This window comes from Hyaloscypha bicolor (assembly GCF_002865645.1).
Source record: "Hyaloscypha bicolor E unplaced genomic scaffold K444scaffold_53, whole genome shotgun sequence".
NCBI classification, from domain to species: domain Eukaryota; kingdom Fungi; phylum Ascomycota; class Leotiomycetes; order Helotiales; family Hyaloscyphaceae; genus Hyaloscypha; species Hyaloscypha bicolor.
Genome location: NW_020194555.1, coordinates 2,937,672 through 2,956,576, shown reverse-complemented (window position 1 = coordinate 2,956,576; position 18,905 = coordinate 2,937,672). Strand labels below are relative to the sequence as shown.

Genomic DNA, 18,905 nt, shown 5'->3' with positions numbered 1-18,905 from the left:
TCTTTCAACCATTTTCGAGAACAACCTCTTCGCCCACACAACAATGTCTTACAATCCAAGAATGTCTATCGTGCCTCAACAGCAAAATCGGGGGAAGAAGAAGGAGGAAGATTCTGATGCGTTTATGCGCCTGGTACGAAATCCCCTCTCGCCAATCCTACGCAAGCACTGATTCAAGCAGCCCGACAAGGAAATAGTAGGATGCATAAGTGATATCGGGGTTCCATTCGCTGTCGCAGATCTTCAAAAGCCAAACCCTTTACAAATCCAGATGATCTTCGAATGGTTCGCAGAGCTGCTGATGAACGCGACGCGCGAGACTGTTGATCCAGCTATGCGCGCAGCGGCGGAGGACGTTTGTGGAGAGTACATGGATATCATTCCTTCAGAAACGCGAAATCTTATGGGTTTCTACGTCAGTCTGCGCAAATTGTTGATCGAGTGTGGCATCACAGACTTTTCTTTTCAGGATCTTTACAAGCCAACACACGATCGACTGGTCAAGATCTTCTCCTATATCATCAACTTTGTACGATTCCGGGAGAGTCAAACCGCCGTGATAGACGAACATTTCAACAAGGCAGAGACTACGAAGGTCAGGATTGAGACGTTATACATGGAGAATCAGGAGATGGAGGCGCGCTTGGAGGAAATGAAGCGGAATCGCAAAGCCATGGAAGCACACATTGCGGAGAAGGTTAAGCGGAACGAGGAGCTTAAAAAGCGATTGTTGGAGCTACGCCAAAGCCAAGAGAAAGTAACTCGACGATTCGAAAATGTGAAGGTCAAGAAGGGGGAGATGACCGCCATCTTGGAGGACAAAACGGCCATGACTATTTCGCTCAGACAAGAGAGCTCAAAATTGCGACCTTACGTTCTACAATCGCCGGCTGCTCTTCAAGCATCCCTGACCGAGCTCAGCAATGCTCTGAATACTGAGAAGGCACAGATTGATGCCATGGATCGACGAGCTCGTGGCTTGCAAACTTCAACAGATACATTCTCTGTCGTCTCATCTGATGTTGCATCGTGTATCAAGCTATTGGATGAGATTTCAGCGGAATTGGCAAAGGAAGAAGAGGAAAACATTCGAATTGCAAAGCAACGAGATGCTCTGGGAGAACGGGGAAATAATGTTCGAGAGGTTGAGAGAACTGAGGGCCTTCTGCAACGGCAATTGTCGAAATGGCTCGAGCGAACGGAGAAGCTGAGAGAAGGTAGCAAAGAGAAAGCGATGAGTGCGAAGGAGAGAATGGAAGAGCTTCGTGCTGTGCACAGAAAACTCACAGAGGAGAGAGTAGAGAAAGGACGAGATATGGAGCGGAGGAGAGTACGGATAGAGCAGACTGAGAAGAAGGTACGTCACCCCATTTCCATTTCTTCGAGACATCCCGCTGATAAAATTAAGATGGCGGACCTAAAGGAGAACATCGAGAACGAAATCCACAGTGCACATGATGAGTTCCTCAAGATGGACTCCCATATCAAGCTGTACATCACTGAGATGGAGCAATCGATTTATACTTAATTCATTCGTGCTTGGGTTCTGGAATTGGAGAAGAAGCGGCTGGTAGCAATTGGCGTTTGGGTATACCTGTCTGAGATAGCATGATAATGACCCAGCAATACAATGTATAAGTTCTTAAATGCCACAAATGGCCAGACTGAGCATCATTCGTGTTCGCACTCTTCCCAATCACCCTTCCCAAACTTAAACCACCTTGCCAAGATCCTTCCAACCTCGACCGTCCGTCCACTCCACCCTCCATCCTCGCTCTCGAGACCAGCTTGCCTGACACTCCCATTCAACATCGGCACACCTTCTTCCCAAACCTTGACCCTATTCTTTCTTCCCTCCTCTAGCTCCATGTCACTTAAACATTCATCCATTCCCCGCTCCTCTAACACCACAACCTTCCGTCCAGTCCGCCACCCCGCTTCCACCAACCCCGCAATACTATTCCCCAATCCCTGCGCGCTCCACTCACTCGTATCCCTATGCAACTCCAGTAATCCATACACAACCAGCAACGGCAGTTTCGTCCCCGGTTTATCGAATTTCTTTTCCGGCGGGGCTTGGCTTTCTGCGTCTATAGAGGAGAAGACAGCCAGATAAGCGCGGAGGCGGGAGACCGTGGGGATGAAGACTAGGTGGATATGTCTCGAAATCGCTATTTGGTGGAGGGTAGGCACCAAGAGTAAATGAAGAGGCGGAGGTTCGGAGGTGGGCTCAGATTGAGTGTCTGAGAGGCCTTCTGCTGGTGGTGGAGGAGGTTGTGCTTGGAGGGTTTGTGGGATCGAAGCTAGGAGGGAGGAGTGGAAGCTCGAGCGTGGTTGGCAGATTATCAGGGTTGTAGGGTAGGTTTGGTGGGTCAAAATGTAGATGAGGAGCTCGGAGGGGAGAGCTGGAGGTAGGGCGACTGGTATGGGCGACATTGCTGGTGCGGAAGGACGTCTGTAGAGACGTCTGGGGAGGAATCAGAGGGGTAGATTTGTGTAATAAAGGGGCGGCGGCCGTCTTGAAGTTAGTGCTGGATGTTAATTGAAATCAAGTTGGACATCCATAGCAAAATCTTGTAGAGAACCTTCGTGTTGAGTTGTGGTTTAGGCAGTTCATTGTACCAAGGAAAGACGTGCCTTCAATGTAAATCGCTTACAGTGGTATGCAAAAACTCCCTGTTTTAGCGCGTTTTTGACGAAAAGCAGTACACTTAAAAATGGGTGCACCAAAAGTTACCTAAATCATTTTCAACCACTAATTGCTCCACCAAACCACGTCCAAATTAGATAAGAAGTAGATTAATTTACTCCCCTGAAGTATCTCTTGCTAATAATAAGAGCAGATTATAGCTCCTTACCTAAGCCCGCGCGTATCGCGGCTATCTATAATCTTCTCGCATAACCCGTATAGAACCGGGAGCTCCTTGAGTAATAGTATAATAATTTCGATTTTAGATAGGAAACAGGGTACTCCCGTAGTATTTTTATAGCTAGGGAAGACTTTAATTATTATAATAAATAACTATGGTATATACTAGAGTTAGAGAGTGCTTAATATATGCCAGAAGTAGAAGGGAAGTAAGGAGGGGGGAAATCTGGATATATTAGTTACTTCCCTATTACCTAATTTTAAACCTAATTAGAGAGGGCTTTCGTAATATTAAGTCTAATATATAAGGGAATTATAGGAAAGTCTATAGGAAGTATTTAAACTTTGGAAATTACCTAATTAATACTATTTAGAGATTTAGAGATTTAGATAAGGGCTAGAAAAGCTAGAGGATATTTCTATAATTTAGGATATTAGAATTTCCTTATAAAATTAGTATAAAATTAATAAAATTACTATACTTAATATTACTTAAAGTTCTAGTAATTTTAATATTATAAAAGATAGTTCCAAAATTACTTATTACTTTACTAGAGAGCTAATATTAATACTAATTAAAAAATACCACGGTTCTTAATAACTATAACTACTATTAAAAAAACGAAAACTAATTTAGAATTATGGGAAATAGCTCTTTTAATTATTCTAATATAAAAAAATCCTATAGCATAATTATAAAAATATTTAGTATAAAGAAAAAACTTCAAATATAGATAAACTTAACTAAAAATAATAACTATAATACTAGTAATAACTTTCTTTAAAAGAGCCTAAAATCCTGTAATCTAATTAGTTTATTTCTCGCTTCCCTAAACTAGTAATACGTGAAAATTAAGAGAATAGCTCATTAACCTTAATTCTAAATATTATTTTCCCTATTTCCTAATTACCTTATAATTATTATCTAATAGCCCAGAACTTATAAACTCTTAATAATCCTGCTTTTATAAGTTACCTATACTCTAGTAAAAGCTAATTTTGTCTTTAGGATACGTACTAAAGGCAATATCTAGTCAAATTAAGTCTTTTGCTTAGATATCCGGAATAGTACTTTAGAATAGGGCTATTAAATAGGGCTTTTAAATAGGGTTACTATATTAGTAATTAGTACTACTAAATACCTATATTTAATATAAAATACTAATTAGCTTCTGAATTCTATATAGTATACTAAAGAGAGACTTTAGCCTTTATAATAAGGAGAAATCCTTATACTAGTACCCGATTTTTCTATTATCTTTAGCTATTTTAGCTTAGCCTTCTCTTCTAATATTATAAATATTAAATTACTAATATCTGCCTATTAATATTAATAAAAAAAGAGCAAATTAGTTTATAGATAGAAGAGAAATTAGGTTTACTAAGAATTTGGCTTAATATATAGGCTTAATAGCTATAAATTCGGGTAAGGAAAAGAAAAAATAAATTATAATCTAATTATATTATTAGTAAGAGCTACTTTAGAGAAGTAAATTAATCTACTTCTTACCTAATTCGGGCATGGTTTAGTAAAGTAATTAGTAATTAAATATAATTTAGTACTATTTTTTTAAGATACTACTTTTTATTAAAAACACGCTATAGTAATATGTAAAAATTCCTTATTTTAGCGCGTTTTTAATAAAAAGTAATACCTTAAAAAAATAGTACTAAATTATATTTAATTACTAATTACTTTACTAAATCATGCCCAAATTAGGTAAGAAATAGATTAATTTACTTCCCTAAAGTAGCTCTTACTAATAATATAATTAGATTATAATTTACTTCTTTTTTCTCTTACCCAAATTTATAGCTATTAAGCCTATATATTAAGCCAAATTCTTAGTAAACCTAATTTCTCCCCTATCTATAAACTAATTTACTCTTTTTTTATTAATATTAATAGGTAGATATTAGTAATTTAATATCTATAATATTAGAGAAAAAGACTAAGCTAAAATAGCTAAAGGTAATAGAAAAATCGGGTACTAGTATAAGGATTTCTCCTTATTATAAAGGCTAAAGTCTTCCTTTAGTATACTATATAGAATTTAGAAGCTAATTAGTATTTTATATTAAATATAAGTACTTAGTAGCACTAATTACTAATATAGTAGCCCTATTTAAAAGCCCTATTTAATAGCCCTATTTTAAAGCACTATTCCGAATATTTAAGTAAAAGACTTAATTTAACTAGATATTACCTTTAGTATATACCCTAAAAATAAAATTAGCTTTTACTAGGGTATAGGTAACTTATAAAAGCAAGATTATTAAGAGTTTATAAGTTCTGGGCTATTAGATAATAATTATAAGGTAATTAGGGAATAGGGAAAATAATATTTAGAATTAAGATTAATAAGCTATTTCTTTAATTTTCACGTATTACTAGTTTAGGGAGGCAAGAAATAAACTAATTAAATTACAGGATTTTAGGCTCTTTTAAAGAAAGTTATTACTAGTATTATAATTATTATTTTTAGTCAAGTTTATCTATATTTGAAGTTTTTTCCTTATACTAAATATTTTTATAATTATACTATAGGATTTTTTTATATTAGAATAATTAAAAGAGCTATTTCCCATAATTCTAAATTAGCTTTCGTTTTTTTAATAGTAGTTATAGTTATTAAGAACCATAATATTTTTTAATTAGTATTAATATTAGCTTTCTAGTAAAATAATAAGTGATTTTGGAATTACCTTTTATAATATTAAAATTACCAGAACTTTAAGTAATATTAAGTATAGTAATTTCATTAATTTTATACTAATTCTATAGGGAAATTCTAATATCCTAAATTATAGAAATGCCTTCTAGCCTTTCTAGTCCCTATCTAAACCTCCAAACCTTTAAATAGTATTAATTAGGTAATTTCTAAAGTTTAGATACTTCCTATAGACTTTCCTATAATTCCCTCGCATATTAGACTTAATATTACGAAAGCCCCCCCTAATTAGGTTCAAAATTAGGTAATAGAGAAGTAACTAATATATCCAGATTTCCCTCTTCCCTATCCCCCTCTTACTTCTGGCATATATCAAGTACCCTCTAACTCTAGTATATACTATAGTTATCTATTATAATAATCAAAGTCTTCCCCAGCTATAAAAATACTACGGGAGTACCTTATTTCCTATCCAAAATCAAAATTATTATACTACTACTCAAGGAGCTCCTGGTTCTACACGGGTTATGCGAGAAGATTATAGATAGCCGCGATACGCGCAGGCTTAGGTAAGGAGCTATAATCTGCTCTTATTATTAGCAAGAGATACTTCAGGGAAGTAAATTAATCTACTTCTTATCTAATTTGGACGTGGTTTGGTAGAGTAATTAGTGGTTGAAAATGATTTAGGTAACTTTTGGTGCACCCATTTTTAAGTGTACCGCTTTTCGTCAAAAACGCGCTAAAACAGGGAGTTTTTGCATACCACTGTAAAACAGGGAGTTTTTGCATACCACTGTAGCCCCACTACAGACCTCCAAAGTGACGATGCGCCTTCAACTCTTCATGACCACGCATGGAGTCGATATCTAAGATCTCCAGCCTGCTGGAAAGCGGTATGATCTCTCTCATTTCTTGGAGTGTTGCCCAGTTGGAATCATGCACTGACCTTTACTACAGCTCGAGAGCTCACCCTCGATGCCGCTCAATCTGCCCGGAGCTCGCGCAGCTCCACGAAGACGTTGCCAGCAGTGCAGATAAAGAAGTTGCTTGATAGTCGAAATGATCGAGAGATACTAGAAGGACTGAGGAGGGTCGTCTCTGTACGTCTGCCGCACTCCGCCCAGTGTTCACGGCTTCATTCATCAGACTGCATTTGGAACATTCAAACCCAGCTTGCGAAGGCGATATAGAGTGAAGCTAATTCCAGAATCCAGATGATGTACCGCTCCCAGCCATGCCTTACATTCTTTTCTTCTGTCGTCAAGAATGTCGCATCCCCGAACATCGAGATCAAAAAGCTAGTCTACATCTACCTCCTCAACCACGCCGAGCAAGAGCCAGACCTGGCCCTCCTCTCCATAAACACAATCCAGAAGTCGCTTTCAGATGGCAACCCACAAGTACGAGCCCTGGCGCTCAAGACCATGTCAGGAATTCGGGTCCCCGTCATCAGCCAGATTGTCTCTCTCGCAATCAAGAAAGGACTGGGGGATATGAGCCCTTATGTAAGGAAGGCCGCTGCCCTGGCAATACCGAAATGTTACAGGCTGGATCCGAATACACTGCCGCAATTACTGGAATATTTGTCGACGTTGCTTGGGGATAAGCAATACTATGTGGCTGGGGCTGCGGTGACGGCTTTCATGGAGATTTGTCCGGACCGGCTTGATCTTATAAACAAGCATTATCGAGGATTGGTCAAGAAGTTGGTGGACATGGATGAATGGAGTCAACTTGCTACGTTGCGACTGATGACTGTATATTCGAGGCAGTGCTTTCCGAAGAGAACAAGGAGAGTGAAGAAGAGCAATAGTGCTCAAGGCTTTTATGGGGACGATAGCGAGGGCGCGGAGGAAGAAGGTACTGGAGAAGTGATCCAGATCCTTGACCCCGACCTTGAGCTTCTCCTGAAAAGTATTAAACCACTTCTACAGAGCCGGAATTCAGCAGTCGTTGTAGCAGTTGCTCGATGCTACGTCAACCTTGGGACACAGGAGTATATCAGCAGCTGCATCGGACCATTGATTGCATTACTACGAGGACCACAGGACATTCAACACATCGCATTATACAACGTTGTATCAGTGTGTCTCACCAAGCCAGAAGTATTCGTCAAATACGCATCTCATTTCCTAGTGCATTCTACGGATCCACCACAAGTCTGGGAGCTGAAACTTGAACTTCTCACCCTGATATTCCCTCACTCCGATCCTTACCTCAAGAGCTTGATTCTCAATGAGCTCGAACACTTCTCCCAAGGTTCAGACAAAGAACTTGTACGGGAATCAGTACGGGCCATTGGGAGATGTGCCCAAAGTGACGCAAGAACATCGGCACGATGCTTGCGTCTCCTTTTGAAACAAATTACCAGTCTTGATGGAAACCTGGTTGCAGAGTCCTTAACTGTCATTAGGCATTTGATACAGCAAGATCCGGGATCACACCAGAGCACTGTCATCCGATTAGCAAAGAATCTCGACACCGCAACGAATCCTCGAGCGCGGGCATCGATTATTTGGCTTGTAGGAGAATTTTCAGGCATCGATGGCGAGAACAACATTGCCGCAGATGTACTCCGAATCCTGGCCAAAGGGTTTGCAGATGAAGCTGAGCCGGCAAAACTGCAAATTGTTCTGCTAGCAGCAAAAGTGTACCTTCATCATCTCAACCGTTCAGGACCAGAACCCGTGAAACCTACCATGGCACCTGCGCCAGCACACGACTACTCATCAGTAGGCAATGAAGGATTCGCAGATCTCGAAGAGCAGTCTCAATCCGGGTTTCAGAAGCCAGAACCCGAGCCAGAGCACCCCATCGTGATGCTCTGGAATTACATCCTCCTCTTAGCCCGCTACGATACCTCGTACGATCTTCGTGATCGTACGAGGCTCTATAAGGCGCTCCTCGCAGCGCCATCTTCCACACAACTAGCAAGTCTTATGCTGTTAGCGCCAAAGCCTGTTCCCCACACACCCAGCCCATCAGAAAGTCGCACCGGTTTCACGCTTGGATCAGCAAGTCTTGTTGTGGGCGAGGATGGCGGTTTACACGGACTTAGAGGCTACGAAGCATTGCCTGAATGGGTGGAAGCGGGCAAGGAACCCGATCCTTCGCTGAGAGAGACGGAAATATCGAAGACCGAGTACGAATCGAATCGAGTTGTGCCGGCCGGGGAACGCCTAGATAGTGTAATAAGAGAGACGAAGATCGGGTCGCCATCAAAGACAAATGGTTTTGGCGCCGTCGGCGGAAAGGAGAAGACCCTTGACGATTGGTTGGCGGAGGGCGAAGGCGGGGATGAAGAGACCGAGGATGAAGACAGCGACGAAGAAAGCGAGGAGGAATCCAGCGAAGAAGCATCGGAGGCCGAAGACGAGAGCAGTGACGACGGCAGGGAGCGTGATAGACTCATGAAGTGAGTAGTCGCGAGGCTGCTTCGCAATCACAATTACAAATAGCCTCAACTAGAAGGCATCAAAATGTTTGTGTTCAAGTCGAGGAAATTTGGTCACAAAAATATTCAAAGAAGCTACGAAAAAAGAAGCCCGCGGCATTACTATCAGCCATAAGCTTGCATTGAGCCTGGCCCATTACTATCTGAATTTTCTGAAGCAAACAACTGTGAATTGAACCTTTCTTCGGCATGTAAAATCTGAATCGGCCCTGCCAAGAAACGCTGGAAAGTAACAAAGACGGATGCTAGATCCATGCGGGAAACCGTCTAGTCTAACCAGTTCATAGCCAACCCGCTCGCAAAGCAAGAATGCAATAAAACTAAATGTATTGGTACAAAAAACACCAACTGCATGAGCCTGACTAAAATGCAAAAGCCCACACTTAGAGACTGAATTGAACCATGAAGCCCTTTGCCCCGAGTTCGAAAGCCCCCAATATTCGTAAATTTACAAGAAGAGCAAAAGTGACCATAGACCAACCAACTACTTGAAGGCTTTACTGGGAAACCAGTGAGGCTTGTTGCAACACTACATGCGCTTGACCTGATATGGTCAAAGACGAGTCTCAAGTTCCGCAGAAGATCGTGGTTGTTGGTTGGGAGAACGGCAGAGTCCTGTTCCTCCTTTACCAACGACGGCTAATCTACGTTAGTAAATGAATAAGCACAAAAGTCTTGGACAAACCTGTAAGCATCGGCGACCACAGGTTGAGGTCTCTTGATTTTACGGGATGCCTCGCTCTTCTGCCGTGAACCATCACCACTGCTATTCTTGCGAACCAATTTCCCCAGAATCTCTGCTGACGTCGGACTTAATGGAGTGCCTCCGTCCTCGGCACTATCCGTTCCATTACTGTTGATCGTATCGGCACTGCCTTCCTCGTCGCCGTTCCTCCGATCCAACTGTTGAGGTGGATTATTTTCTTTCTGGTTTTGATTGTGAGGCTCATCGAAGCCGTGAGCAGGGCGGTTAGGGTCGTTCTGAGGTGCCGGCGGGGCCGAGTTCTGGGTCGCATTTTGCTGGAGATATTCAGGCGGGCCGGATCCGTTGCTATACGACCCCCGCGCACTTACATAGCCAGAATCTTGACGAGGGGGAATGTTGCCATACGGAGGCTGAACAGGAGGCCCGTTGGGGTATGGCGGGTTCGGTTGAGGGCCGTTTGCATAAGGGCCTTGAGGGCCATTGTTACTGTATTGCTGGAGAGGATTTGGGTATGCATTGTATGGGACATTTTGAGGAGGGCCATATTGAACGGGACTGGTCTGTGGGGGACCACCGTACGGACCAGGGACTGGTGGTCCATTACCTAAAGAAGGGGCTCGTTGCGGTGGTGGGTATTGAGGGGCCCCTTGAGGAAAGTGGCTAGGTGGGCCGTACGGCGCAGAGGGCTGCGCATATTGCGGAGGGCCTTGCTGGAAATTTGCTGGTGGTCCATATTGTTGAGGATATGGCTGTGGAGCATTGTAAGGAGGTGCGTTACCATAGGACGGAGCTTGTGGTCCGTATGGTTGGGAAGGTCCCGGTTGATACCCATTCGGTGGGCCATAAGGCACGTTAACAGGCGGTCCGTATTGTTGATTCATGGGTGCAGCGTAAGGGGAAGGGCCATTTCCGTAAGGGGCGTTTGTGGGAGGTCCATATTGACTATTGACATACGGCTGGTTCGCAGGAGGGCCGGGGGGACCAGTAGGTGGACCATTTCCATATGGAGCATTTGCTGGTGGACCCGGGGGGCCGGCAGGTTGACCACCTCCATACGGAGCATTTGTAGATGGCCCCCACTGTGGCTGACTCTGAGGCGCGCTTGGAGGTGGGTTCCACTGGGGCTTTACCTGAGGTGTGTTTGCAGGAGAAATCCACTGAGGATTACCTTGAGGAGTATTGCCATAGGCGTTACTCATGGGTTGCCCAGTACTCTGTGCAACATTGGGTGGTGGCACAGTAGGATTTTGTTGGTTCTGCTGGCTCCCCGCTGGAGTCGGGGTTTGTGGGGATTCATTCTCTTCGTTAGGTGCAGGGTATGGCGGGAGCGATTCCTGCTTGACTGGTTTAGGGGTGCCAGAAACTCCGAGAGATGCAAGAAGTGCTTCCGTTGGGTCCATAGGGCTAGTAGCACGCTCACCTTCCTCCGGAGCCCAGGCGTCGTCATCCGTTTGCAGGCACGGCGTACCGGCTCTTGGGTTTGTCAGAACAGGGGTCCCAACAGCAGGCGTACCCATCACTTCGTCTAATTGCCCTTCATCTTCTTCGTTTTTTTGGCGCTTGGCTCTTGGTCCCTCAGCTTCAATTTCGGAGGATTCAAGGGCAATCTGGTTGTCAACATCATCTTGCTCGTCGATCTGACCCTCTTCCTCTTCCTCGGATCTTGGCCGTTTTCGGCTTTCCGGACCCTCATCGTTCTCCAGCTCCGTCACTAGCTCGGGTTCCGGCGTGGGGATTCCGTGACGTGCTACTGTCCAAGCAGGAACTTCGGACAAGGGAATCAACGGGCCTTCTAGGGGCTCATCTGAAAAACCTGGATCTTCTTGCAAGAATGACCACTGTGGGGCATTTCTGATGCTTCGCACGAACTCTTTACCGTTATCTTTTCTCGCATATCTCGAGATAGAAGGGATATGAATCGACCATGCTTGAACCAGGGGAACTGGCGTGGAGTTAGGTAAGAAAATGGCAGATAACGGTTGTGCGAGTGCAACAGTCTCTTTCCTCTCTGGCTCCTTGAAAATGTATCTGAAATCCCAATCGAATTGCGCATCCTCGTCTTCGGGGGTTGGTGTCTCGCTTTCTACCCTAAATGGATCGTCCCCACCTAAACCCTCAGAATATTTACTTTCTGAAGCCTGGCCTTCAGAAGCAAGTGAGTGCGTCGATTCTTTCCGAACAAACCCCATACGAGGCGCTTGCTGATTTCGAGGTGTGCTTGCAGCACTAGCCACTTTCGATTCAGCAGCTGCAGTAGCTGGTGAGCTTTGAGCAACTTGAGGTGCGCTATGCTGAAGACTTCCATGATTTGATACGGGTGTCTGTGGGGTCTGTTTGGGGGCTTCTGGCCCATAGTCAAGCTGCGGTTGTGGTTGAGACTGTTGACTTGGAGTTGCAGATAATTCTCTTTGTTGAAATGAGGCGCTCCGTCTAATCTGTTGATAAGGTGGTCGTGCAGTAGGGGGCATATTCCATTGCGGTGGAGGAGCTTGGTAGGTTGCAGGTGGTCCAGGTTGAGGCCCTCCATACCCAGCGGGTGGTTGTGCATATGGGTTTGGAGGTTGATACGGTGCAGTAGCCGGAGGGCCGTACTGCTGGGGGGGAGGTTGATAACCAGGACCGCCGTACTGTGGAGGGCCATTTGGCTGAGGATACTGGCCGTAAGGAGAAGCTTGGTATCCTGGACGACCGTATTGTGGGACGGGTGGAACACTATATTGTTGTTGTGGAGGTTGATTATAAGCAGTTTGGGGCCCTGAAGCACCGTATTGCTGATTTTGCGGATAGGCCGTGTATTGCTGAGGTGGACCAGGTTGGGGCGGATACGTTTGGACAGGGGGTGCGGGTCTGGGGTATTGTTGGTACGCCTGTGTTGATGGTTGAGGAAACGAGCTATACTTGTTAACATAATTGCAGGCGAAAACTTGAAAGCATGGGTTATGGAATAGCAGGATGAGCATTAAAAATTTGAGGCCATCTGAGCCAACAGTCATTGCTACCACGAGAGAGAGATAGGAAACACGTGCAGCGACAAACCGCTGGGCACCGTAGATCGGCTCCACGATGGCCCCTGCAACAAAACGGGATAAACTGAAGATTAAAGAGAAGGATTTACTCACCCAGCAATTGGCAGTGATCCTTGAGGGCAGTCTTTGACAAAATGTTCCCCTTCGCACTTGTAACATATTGGTGGAGGGTTGGTATTCTTCCGCTGGGGTAGTGGTGTACTCGGTGGATACTGAGGGCCATTGTTCGGGGTAGAAGGCTGGGCGCCCTGGGGCCAAGCTGCTGCCATCTTGGACAAGACCGGAATCGGTCAACAAGGCATCAAGTCTGTCCTCAAGTGACGCCGACAACGTTTAAGATGTCGAAACCGAAGACCTTCAAGTGGACATTGAAATTTGTTCCAAAAAGTCAAAGGTGAATCTTTGAGAATGACGACACCTAAATACTCTGGGTTGAAGGACTGCCGTCAGGAGGAGGAGAAGTCAAAATGCACTGAAACGTACTCAAATGTCGTGCAGCCCCAATCCAAACCAACCGTCCCTTGGGCCCCCGAACATGTATTGCTAAACCGACGAGCAAGAACGCAAGCAAAGCTCAGTGATCACCTGATCATCTGGAAGGGAAGTACAGAGGCGATGAATTCAATGCAAGGCGATATCTGACTTTGAAGAAAGGGGAGCAGAAGACGAGAAAGCGAATTCATAGACGAATGCTAACGTGAGAACAAATTCGATGGACGGAAGAAAGTATGAAGGAGCCGAGCAGGGTTCAGGGCAGCCGAAGCAACACTAGCTACGGTGGCCCGCCAGAGTTCACGTGCATCGCAGGACAAAGCGCCAATTGTCGATGCCTCTTTGTCTTGATAATCCATACCTCCAAATTGTCTACGTATCGATGTTGAGTCAACGCGACAGCCTCCTCCGCTTCGACCACCCGTGATATGACTTAGAAACGGCTCAGACAGCACGCGACAATGTTGTTGCGACTACAACCATTGCTGAAAGAAACCGCCTCTGCCAGCTCCGACCCCCCTTCACCTTCCGAGCTCTGTGGCGGACCTTGCCGTCGATAGTCTTGGAGCATCTGGCAATATGCCTGGCCTGCCTTGTAAGTCTGGGCTTTCTGGAAGCTTCTGTGCCTGAAACTAATGTGCTTTCTTCCTCCTCAGCCTCGGTCGATCTTGATGAATGCATAGAAAGCCTGTACAAAAAGAACCTCCTCGCCGAATCCGTCATCGAAGCAATATGTGCGAAGACCAAAGAGCTGTTGATGCAAGAGAGTAATGTGGTACATGTGCAAGCACCTGTAACAGTGGTTGGGGATATACATGGCCAGTTCTTCGACCTTATCGAGATCTTCAAGATCGGAGGATGGTGTCCAGATACGAATTACCTCTTCCTTGGTGAGGCGTTCGTTAGCCACTGCAAGCCAAGTTCTGACTTGAACAGGTGATTACGTTGACCGGGGCATGTTCAGCGTCGAAACGATATCCCTTCTTGTTTGCCTGAAGCTTCGATACCCGCACCGCGTGCATCTGATACGAGGGAACCATGAATCAAGAGGAGTCACCCAATCATACGGCTTCTATACGGAATGCTCGAGGAAATACGGGAACGCGAATGTGTGGCACTACTTTACAGACATGTTCGACTTCCTCACTTTGAGTGTCGTCATCAATGATCAGATCTTTTGTGTTCATGGAGGTAAGCTTCTCTAAAGCAAGCTGCCTTGAGCTTTGGGACTGACAGGACAACTCAGGCCTTTCCCCATCCATCCATTCGATTGACCAAATCAAAATAATAGATCGATTCCGAGAAATACCCCACGAAGGGCCAATGGCTGATCTCGTCTGGTCGGACCCCGATCCGGACCGGGACGAATTCTCGCTTTCTCCACGTGGAGCAGGCTATACCTTTGGTGCACAAGTTGTCAGAAAATTTCTTGAAGTTAACAGCATGTCACACATCCTCCGCGCCCATCAACTCTGCCAAGAAGGCTACCAAGTCCTCTACGATGACCGTTTAAGTACCGTATGGAGCGCCCCGAACTACTGCTACAGATGTGGAAATATGGCAAGTGTGTTGGAGGTCAGTGATACCGGGGAACGATTCTTCAATGTTTTTGCGGCGGCGCCCGAGAACGATTTACATAAAGACGTGCAGTCAGGAGGGCAGGAGAAGATTGCGGATGGAAGTGCGCTACCCGATTACTTCTTGTAAATCTTTCACGTTAGAGATGACCTAGTCACCCGGATAGAAATCTTCTAAATACCCAGACTTTCTGAATACAAAATCACAAACATGCTGATAATTCAAGATTTGGAACTACGCTTGCAGAATTGGAAGGTTCTTGATTCCTTTCGTCTTGACGCAAATCCAATTCATGATTCTCATGTACGCTGAATACAACGAAAACAAACGCCTACCCATGTACTTCTTGTGCTGGAAAGCGGTGAGGAAGTGCATCTACCAGTCCTTTGCAATATCAAAGCTCCACTCGAACTCCAAGTGTCGCTTCTTGTCGTCGTCTACGAATGTGCTGACTGCGGTGTAGTGGCCACGAGCAATCATACCTGACGGGGCGTCTTCCTCGGCGACTGCCTATGATCAGACTCACTCAAGCCGGAAGAACGACATGGAAGGTAGAGAACTTACATTTCTTGGTGTAGAATGGGGTTTGGTCGGTGCTGGGAGCATAAGAGCCCTATTCCAGGATTAGGACACATAGTATATTGGGGGAAGTTGTGGTAGACATACGATCATCTCTTGATCCTTGCTGACCCGAATACCTTTGCGCTTGACAATCTGGACGTAGTGCAAACCCGACAGAATCTCATGCTGGACCTTGAACTTCGCTGTCATGCTGAACTTGGAACCCTCCTTGATCTTGAAAGGCTTGTCCTTGAGAGTGGTTTCAGAGCCTTTTTCGGAGAGATCAATGGTCACGGGTGGGCGGCCTTCGGAGTCCATGGTCAGGGAGAGGATGATACAGTGACGAGGGTCATTGGGATCTGAGAGGTCCTTGCCACTACCTCCAAGACCGAGAGATTGCTTATAGCGTGTCATAGCTTCATCGTCGGCATCTACGAGTTCTTGGTTAGCGCAAACTCCGAGTCCAGCTCACGACGTTCTGGAGGTAATATCGCGCCAGCTCACTGTTCTGTGACTCTCGGGAACAATCAAGGTAACAATAAAGTACAAGGACTCAAGAAAGTCGAGACTCGCGATGGGGATGCCATCAGTTCAGGGGAACTCCTGAAGTATTGCTTCCATCATATTTGAGGATGTCACATTACCTTGGCGATAGAACTTGAATAAAGAACACGGGCAAATACCAAATGAGATGCCCCAACGATGCAAAGCAATAGGAAATAGTAATGAAAGGGTTGGTTGCCACATACCAAGCTGGTGATATTCATCCATCGTCTTCTTCTCTCCAACCTTGAAACCCTCAGTCTGATCCGGTAGCAGATCTTGTTCGTTGTTAGAAGAGGCCATTTTTGCTGTTTGATGTGGTGCAAAGATGGTTATGATCAGAGAAGGGAAGGGTTTCAGCTATGAATGTGAGATGTTCAAGATATGAAGTCTGACACGGTGAGGTTCAAGCTGGGAGACTTTGCGGTCGATCCGCAGTGGGGTTGTTTTGTCGGGCTGGATCCCTGCCACCCACCGCCCTTCTGCAAGGTCCCGCACGTGAATAAACTACAGTGAGATTCGAAAGAAATCACAAACCCCTGTAAGATGGGCAGGTGAGCGGTCAATCTTAGTTTGTGCACTTCTCGTCAGGCCCGGAATTTGAGCTTGTGGGACAGGCAGTGAGTCACGTGACTAAAGGGGGCTCCCGGATTTCTTGTACAAGTCACCACGGAGGAAGATCCCGAATTGTAGACAACGCTGCAATACAAGTGCTGCACACCTGATAGTGAGCTATTTGACTGCTTCATCTTGCCATCATTGAATCCAAATTCATCGACGAGGCTTCTGAACATCCAGGACACGGTCTCGGCCAACGCACTATATCGCCCATTTAGGAAACAGCCGGCTCTCGTTAATACCCCGGCCGTCCCCAGCCTCTGATTAAAGCAGCCTTGTGGTCGGTCCATCGAGACGAGCTCGAACTCCTCAGGGATATCATCCGAATCCCCCAATCCTTGAGACGTTTATTCGCATTGCGACTGCGACCGCGATATCATATCTTATCGCCCTTCGCTCCTAGTGGCTTCCTCTCCTTGACGACTCGCGACCGTCGCCTGTAGATTTTTCTTTCCCATTCGTTTCGATAACGTTTTGCGCGTGGAGAAATCAGATCAGCTTACCGCAAGTCGCGACACCTCTTTCTTCGCAGGCGCAATCTGAATACTGGTGAGTTCTACAATGTTCCTATCCCAGGGCTGAGTGCGCGGGCTTTGGATGGGTAGAAGTTCGTTGCTGACGCCCCTTTGGGTTCTAGCAAAGTCGCGGAGTTTCCTCCTGTCTCTGCCCCTTGCGCTCCGTCGCCGCTCCGCCCGGTCAAGCATCATCGACTTCAACATCCCGATCCACAAATAATAAAACCCAAGCAAAATGGCTCCGAGTCGTCATCTGCCAGCGAGGACAAATCCTCTCATGACTGAGGAAGTTCCGGAATGTAAGATCTCCCAGGCGCCAATTGCTACCAAAGCTAATGTCGAAAAGACGATCAACTCGTTTCTCGTCGCCGTCTGGGCCAGACAGATCTTGCGGTGAAAGCTGGTCAAGTTGGAACGTCGAATTCAACGAAGCCGAAGAATCTGGGCACTTTCGATTATGCACACCTCCGAGCCCCGTTGCCGAAAGGTATCATGTCCGGCATCTTCAAGCCATCGCCTGCTTCCTACTTCCTTATGCGCCGCAGTCATGATGGATACATAAGTGCAACAGGCATGTTTAAGGCGACTTTCCCGTATGCCGAGGTTGCCGAAGAGGAGACGGAGCGCAAATATATTAAGAGCCTTGAAACGACAAGCTCCGATGAGACAGCTGGCAACGTGTGGATTCCCCCGCAGCATGCTCTTGAACTTGCTGAGGAGTATCAAATTCTGCCATGGATCAAGGCGCTCTTAGACAATAAGCCTATCGAGATCAACCTTCCGAAAGATGCCACGCCAAAGACAATTTCCCCACCTCCAAAGTTTTTGATGCCTCAAGAAACATTGGTAGCTCCTACTCCTACTCGTGGTCGTCCTCGAAGATCTGCTTCTCCAAGCAAAATTGCGTCTCCAAGGAAGATTGTGGGATCGAAGAGAGCAAGAAAGAACGCTGCACAATCCGAGTCTGTCAAGTCAGAATCTCTCGAACCATCCGAGAAACCAGCCCCAAAAAGTCTCCAGGAAGCTTTGAAAGCCCCTTCTGTGAAAGCAGAGTCAACCGAGGAGCCTGTTGTCCGCGTTAATATTGATACCGAGGTGGAGGTTAAAGGGGATGTCGAGACAACTCACACTCACGTTGAGGTTGAAATGCCAGCTGGATCCCCCGAACTGCCTCTGCCTGAGGATACAGAGGCGATGATTGCTAAGGCAAAGGAAATGGTAGATGTCGCAATGAAGAATCAGAACGGAGCAGTCGTTAGCAACTCCAAGAAGCTCAAGCGAAAAGCCGAGGATGAAGAGAAAGAAGACGATTCCGCAGAAAGTGCCCGCGCTAAGAAGGCAAAGGTCGAAACCACCGAATTGAGGAAAGAGAAAATCAAGACACGAGCATTGCTCGGCATTAGTGCTACTTTGGCCATTGGGTAAGTCATTCTCATCCCCCCCGGCTGGACAACAGCGATGCTAATTCAGTAACAGTGCCGCTGTTCAATACGCCTTCAATGTTCTCTGAGGTGGCGAATCGATGCGTAGAGTCGCTTCCTTCCATTCTCAATTGTATTTCAGGCGTTTTTGATTGGCATCAAGCTCCAAGCCCCATGTGGGAAGGTGTCTGAGGATACCCGGATCCATCGTGGTCAGAGTACATACAGCCAAGATTGTTGTGTACTCGATAAAATTGGCCTTTCCATAGGTTCTGTTTGATAGGCTTCTTTAATTTGAATCTTTAAGACAACCTTCTTTCTTTCTGCATTCTAGGCTATTGCACTTTCCTAAATGAAAAGGCTGTCCAAAGAGCTATGTCACGTGATGGCCAAACGAGTCAGACCTGTCGTGCTTGCCTCCTTTGTCACTTCCAACTGCTCTGCAAC

The 18,905-nt window shown here is 45.6% G+C and overlaps 7 protein-coding genes across 7 annotated transcripts; 4 read left to right on the top strand and 3 right to left on the bottom strand.

Moving 5' to 3' along the window:
* Nucleotides 1-43: 43 nt before the first annotated feature.
* Nucleotides 44-1,528, top strand: K444DRAFT_627714 (kinetochore protein-like protein nuf2; the record flags this gene model as incomplete). The annotated part of the gene is made up of 3 exons (XM_024882836.1): nt 44-133; nt 182-1,357; nt 1,409-1,528. 3 exons carry the CDS (start codon nt 44-46, stop codon nt 1,526-1,528), a joined length of 1,386 nt encoding a protein of 461 aa, XP_024739750.1.
* A 72-nt stretch (nt 1,529-1,600) lies between these two features.
* Nucleotides 1,601-2,615, bottom strand: K444DRAFT_351491 (uncharacterized protein). The gene has a single exon (XM_024872107.1). It carries the CDS (start codon nt 2,434-2,436, stop codon nt 1,672-1,674), a length of 765 nt encoding a protein of 254 aa, XP_024739749.1. The 5' UTR covers nt 2,437-2,615; the 3' UTR covers nt 1,601-1,671.
* A 3,782-nt stretch (nt 2,616-6,397) lies between these two features.
* On the top strand, nt 6,398-8,963 carry K444DRAFT_524706 (ARM repeat-containing protein; the record flags this gene model as incomplete). Its single annotated transcript, XM_024874373.1, has 3 exons — nt 6,398-6,437; nt 6,502-6,644; nt 6,759-8,963. 3 exons carry the CDS (start codon nt 6,398-6,400, stop codon nt 8,961-8,963), a joined length of 2,388 nt encoding a protein of 795 aa, XP_024739748.1.
* A 661-nt stretch (nt 8,964-9,624) lies between these two features.
* On the bottom strand, nt 9,625-12,999 carry K444DRAFT_627711 (uncharacterized protein; the record flags this gene model as incomplete). The annotated part of the gene is made up of 3 exons (XM_024882835.1): nt 9,625-9,637; nt 9,684-12,794; nt 12,824-12,999. 3 exons carry the CDS (start codon nt 12,997-12,999, stop codon nt 9,625-9,627), a joined length of 3,300 nt encoding a protein of 1,099 aa, XP_024739747.1.
* Nucleotides 13,000-13,574: 575 nt separating this feature from the next.
* Nucleotides 13,575-14,929, top strand: K444DRAFT_586241 (Metallo-dependent phosphatase; the record flags this gene model as incomplete). Its single annotated transcript, XM_024877965.1, has 4 exons — nt 13,575-13,817; nt 13,879-14,112; nt 14,159-14,413; nt 14,469-14,929. Exons 1-4 carry the CDS (start codon nt 13,802-13,804, stop codon nt 14,927-14,929), a joined length of 966 nt encoding a protein of 321 aa, XP_024739746.1. The 5' UTR covers nt 13,575-13,801.
* A 246-nt stretch (nt 14,930-15,175) lies between these two features.
* Nucleotides 15,176-16,207, bottom strand: K444DRAFT_524568 (putative Rho GDP-dissociation inhibitor; the record flags this gene model as incomplete). The annotated part of the gene is made up of 4 exons (XM_024874360.1): nt 15,176-15,306; nt 15,365-15,413; nt 15,467-15,792; nt 16,111-16,207. 4 exons carry the CDS (start codon nt 16,205-16,207, stop codon nt 15,176-15,178), a joined length of 603 nt encoding a protein of 200 aa, XP_024739745.1.
* Nucleotides 16,208-16,859: 652 nt separating this feature from the next.
* Nucleotides 16,860-18,732, top strand: K444DRAFT_610862 (DNA-binding domain of Mlu1-box binding protein MBP1). Its single transcript, XM_024879836.1, has 4 exons — nt 16,860-17,071; nt 17,153-17,336; nt 17,384-18,458; nt 18,514-18,732. The coding sequence occupies exons 2-4, from the start codon at nt 17,273-17,275 to the stop codon at nt 18,545-18,547; spliced, it is 1,173 nt and encodes a 390-aa protein (XP_024739744.1). The 5' UTR covers nt 16,860-17,071; nt 17,153-17,272; the 3' UTR covers nt 18,548-18,732.
* The last annotated feature ends 173 nt before the right edge of the window (nt 18,733-18,905 follow it).

Coding starts and splice junctions, on each gene's coding strand:
- K444DRAFT_610862 (XM_024879836.1), top strand. CDS start 17,273: ATGGCTCCGAGTCGTCATCTGCCAGCGAGGACAAATCCTCTCATGACT. Junction 17,337..17,383: donor GACTGAGGAAGTTCCGGAAT/GTAAGATCTCCC, acceptor AATGTCGAAAAG/ACGATCAACTCGTTTCTCGT. Junction 18,459..18,513: donor AGTGCTACTTTGGCCATTGG/GTAAGTCATTCT, acceptor ATTCAGTAACAG/TGCCGCTGTTCAATACGCCT.
- K444DRAFT_351491 (XM_024872107.1), bottom strand. CDS start 2,436: ATGTCGCCCATACCAGTCGCCCTACCTCCAGCTCTCCCCTCCGAGCTC.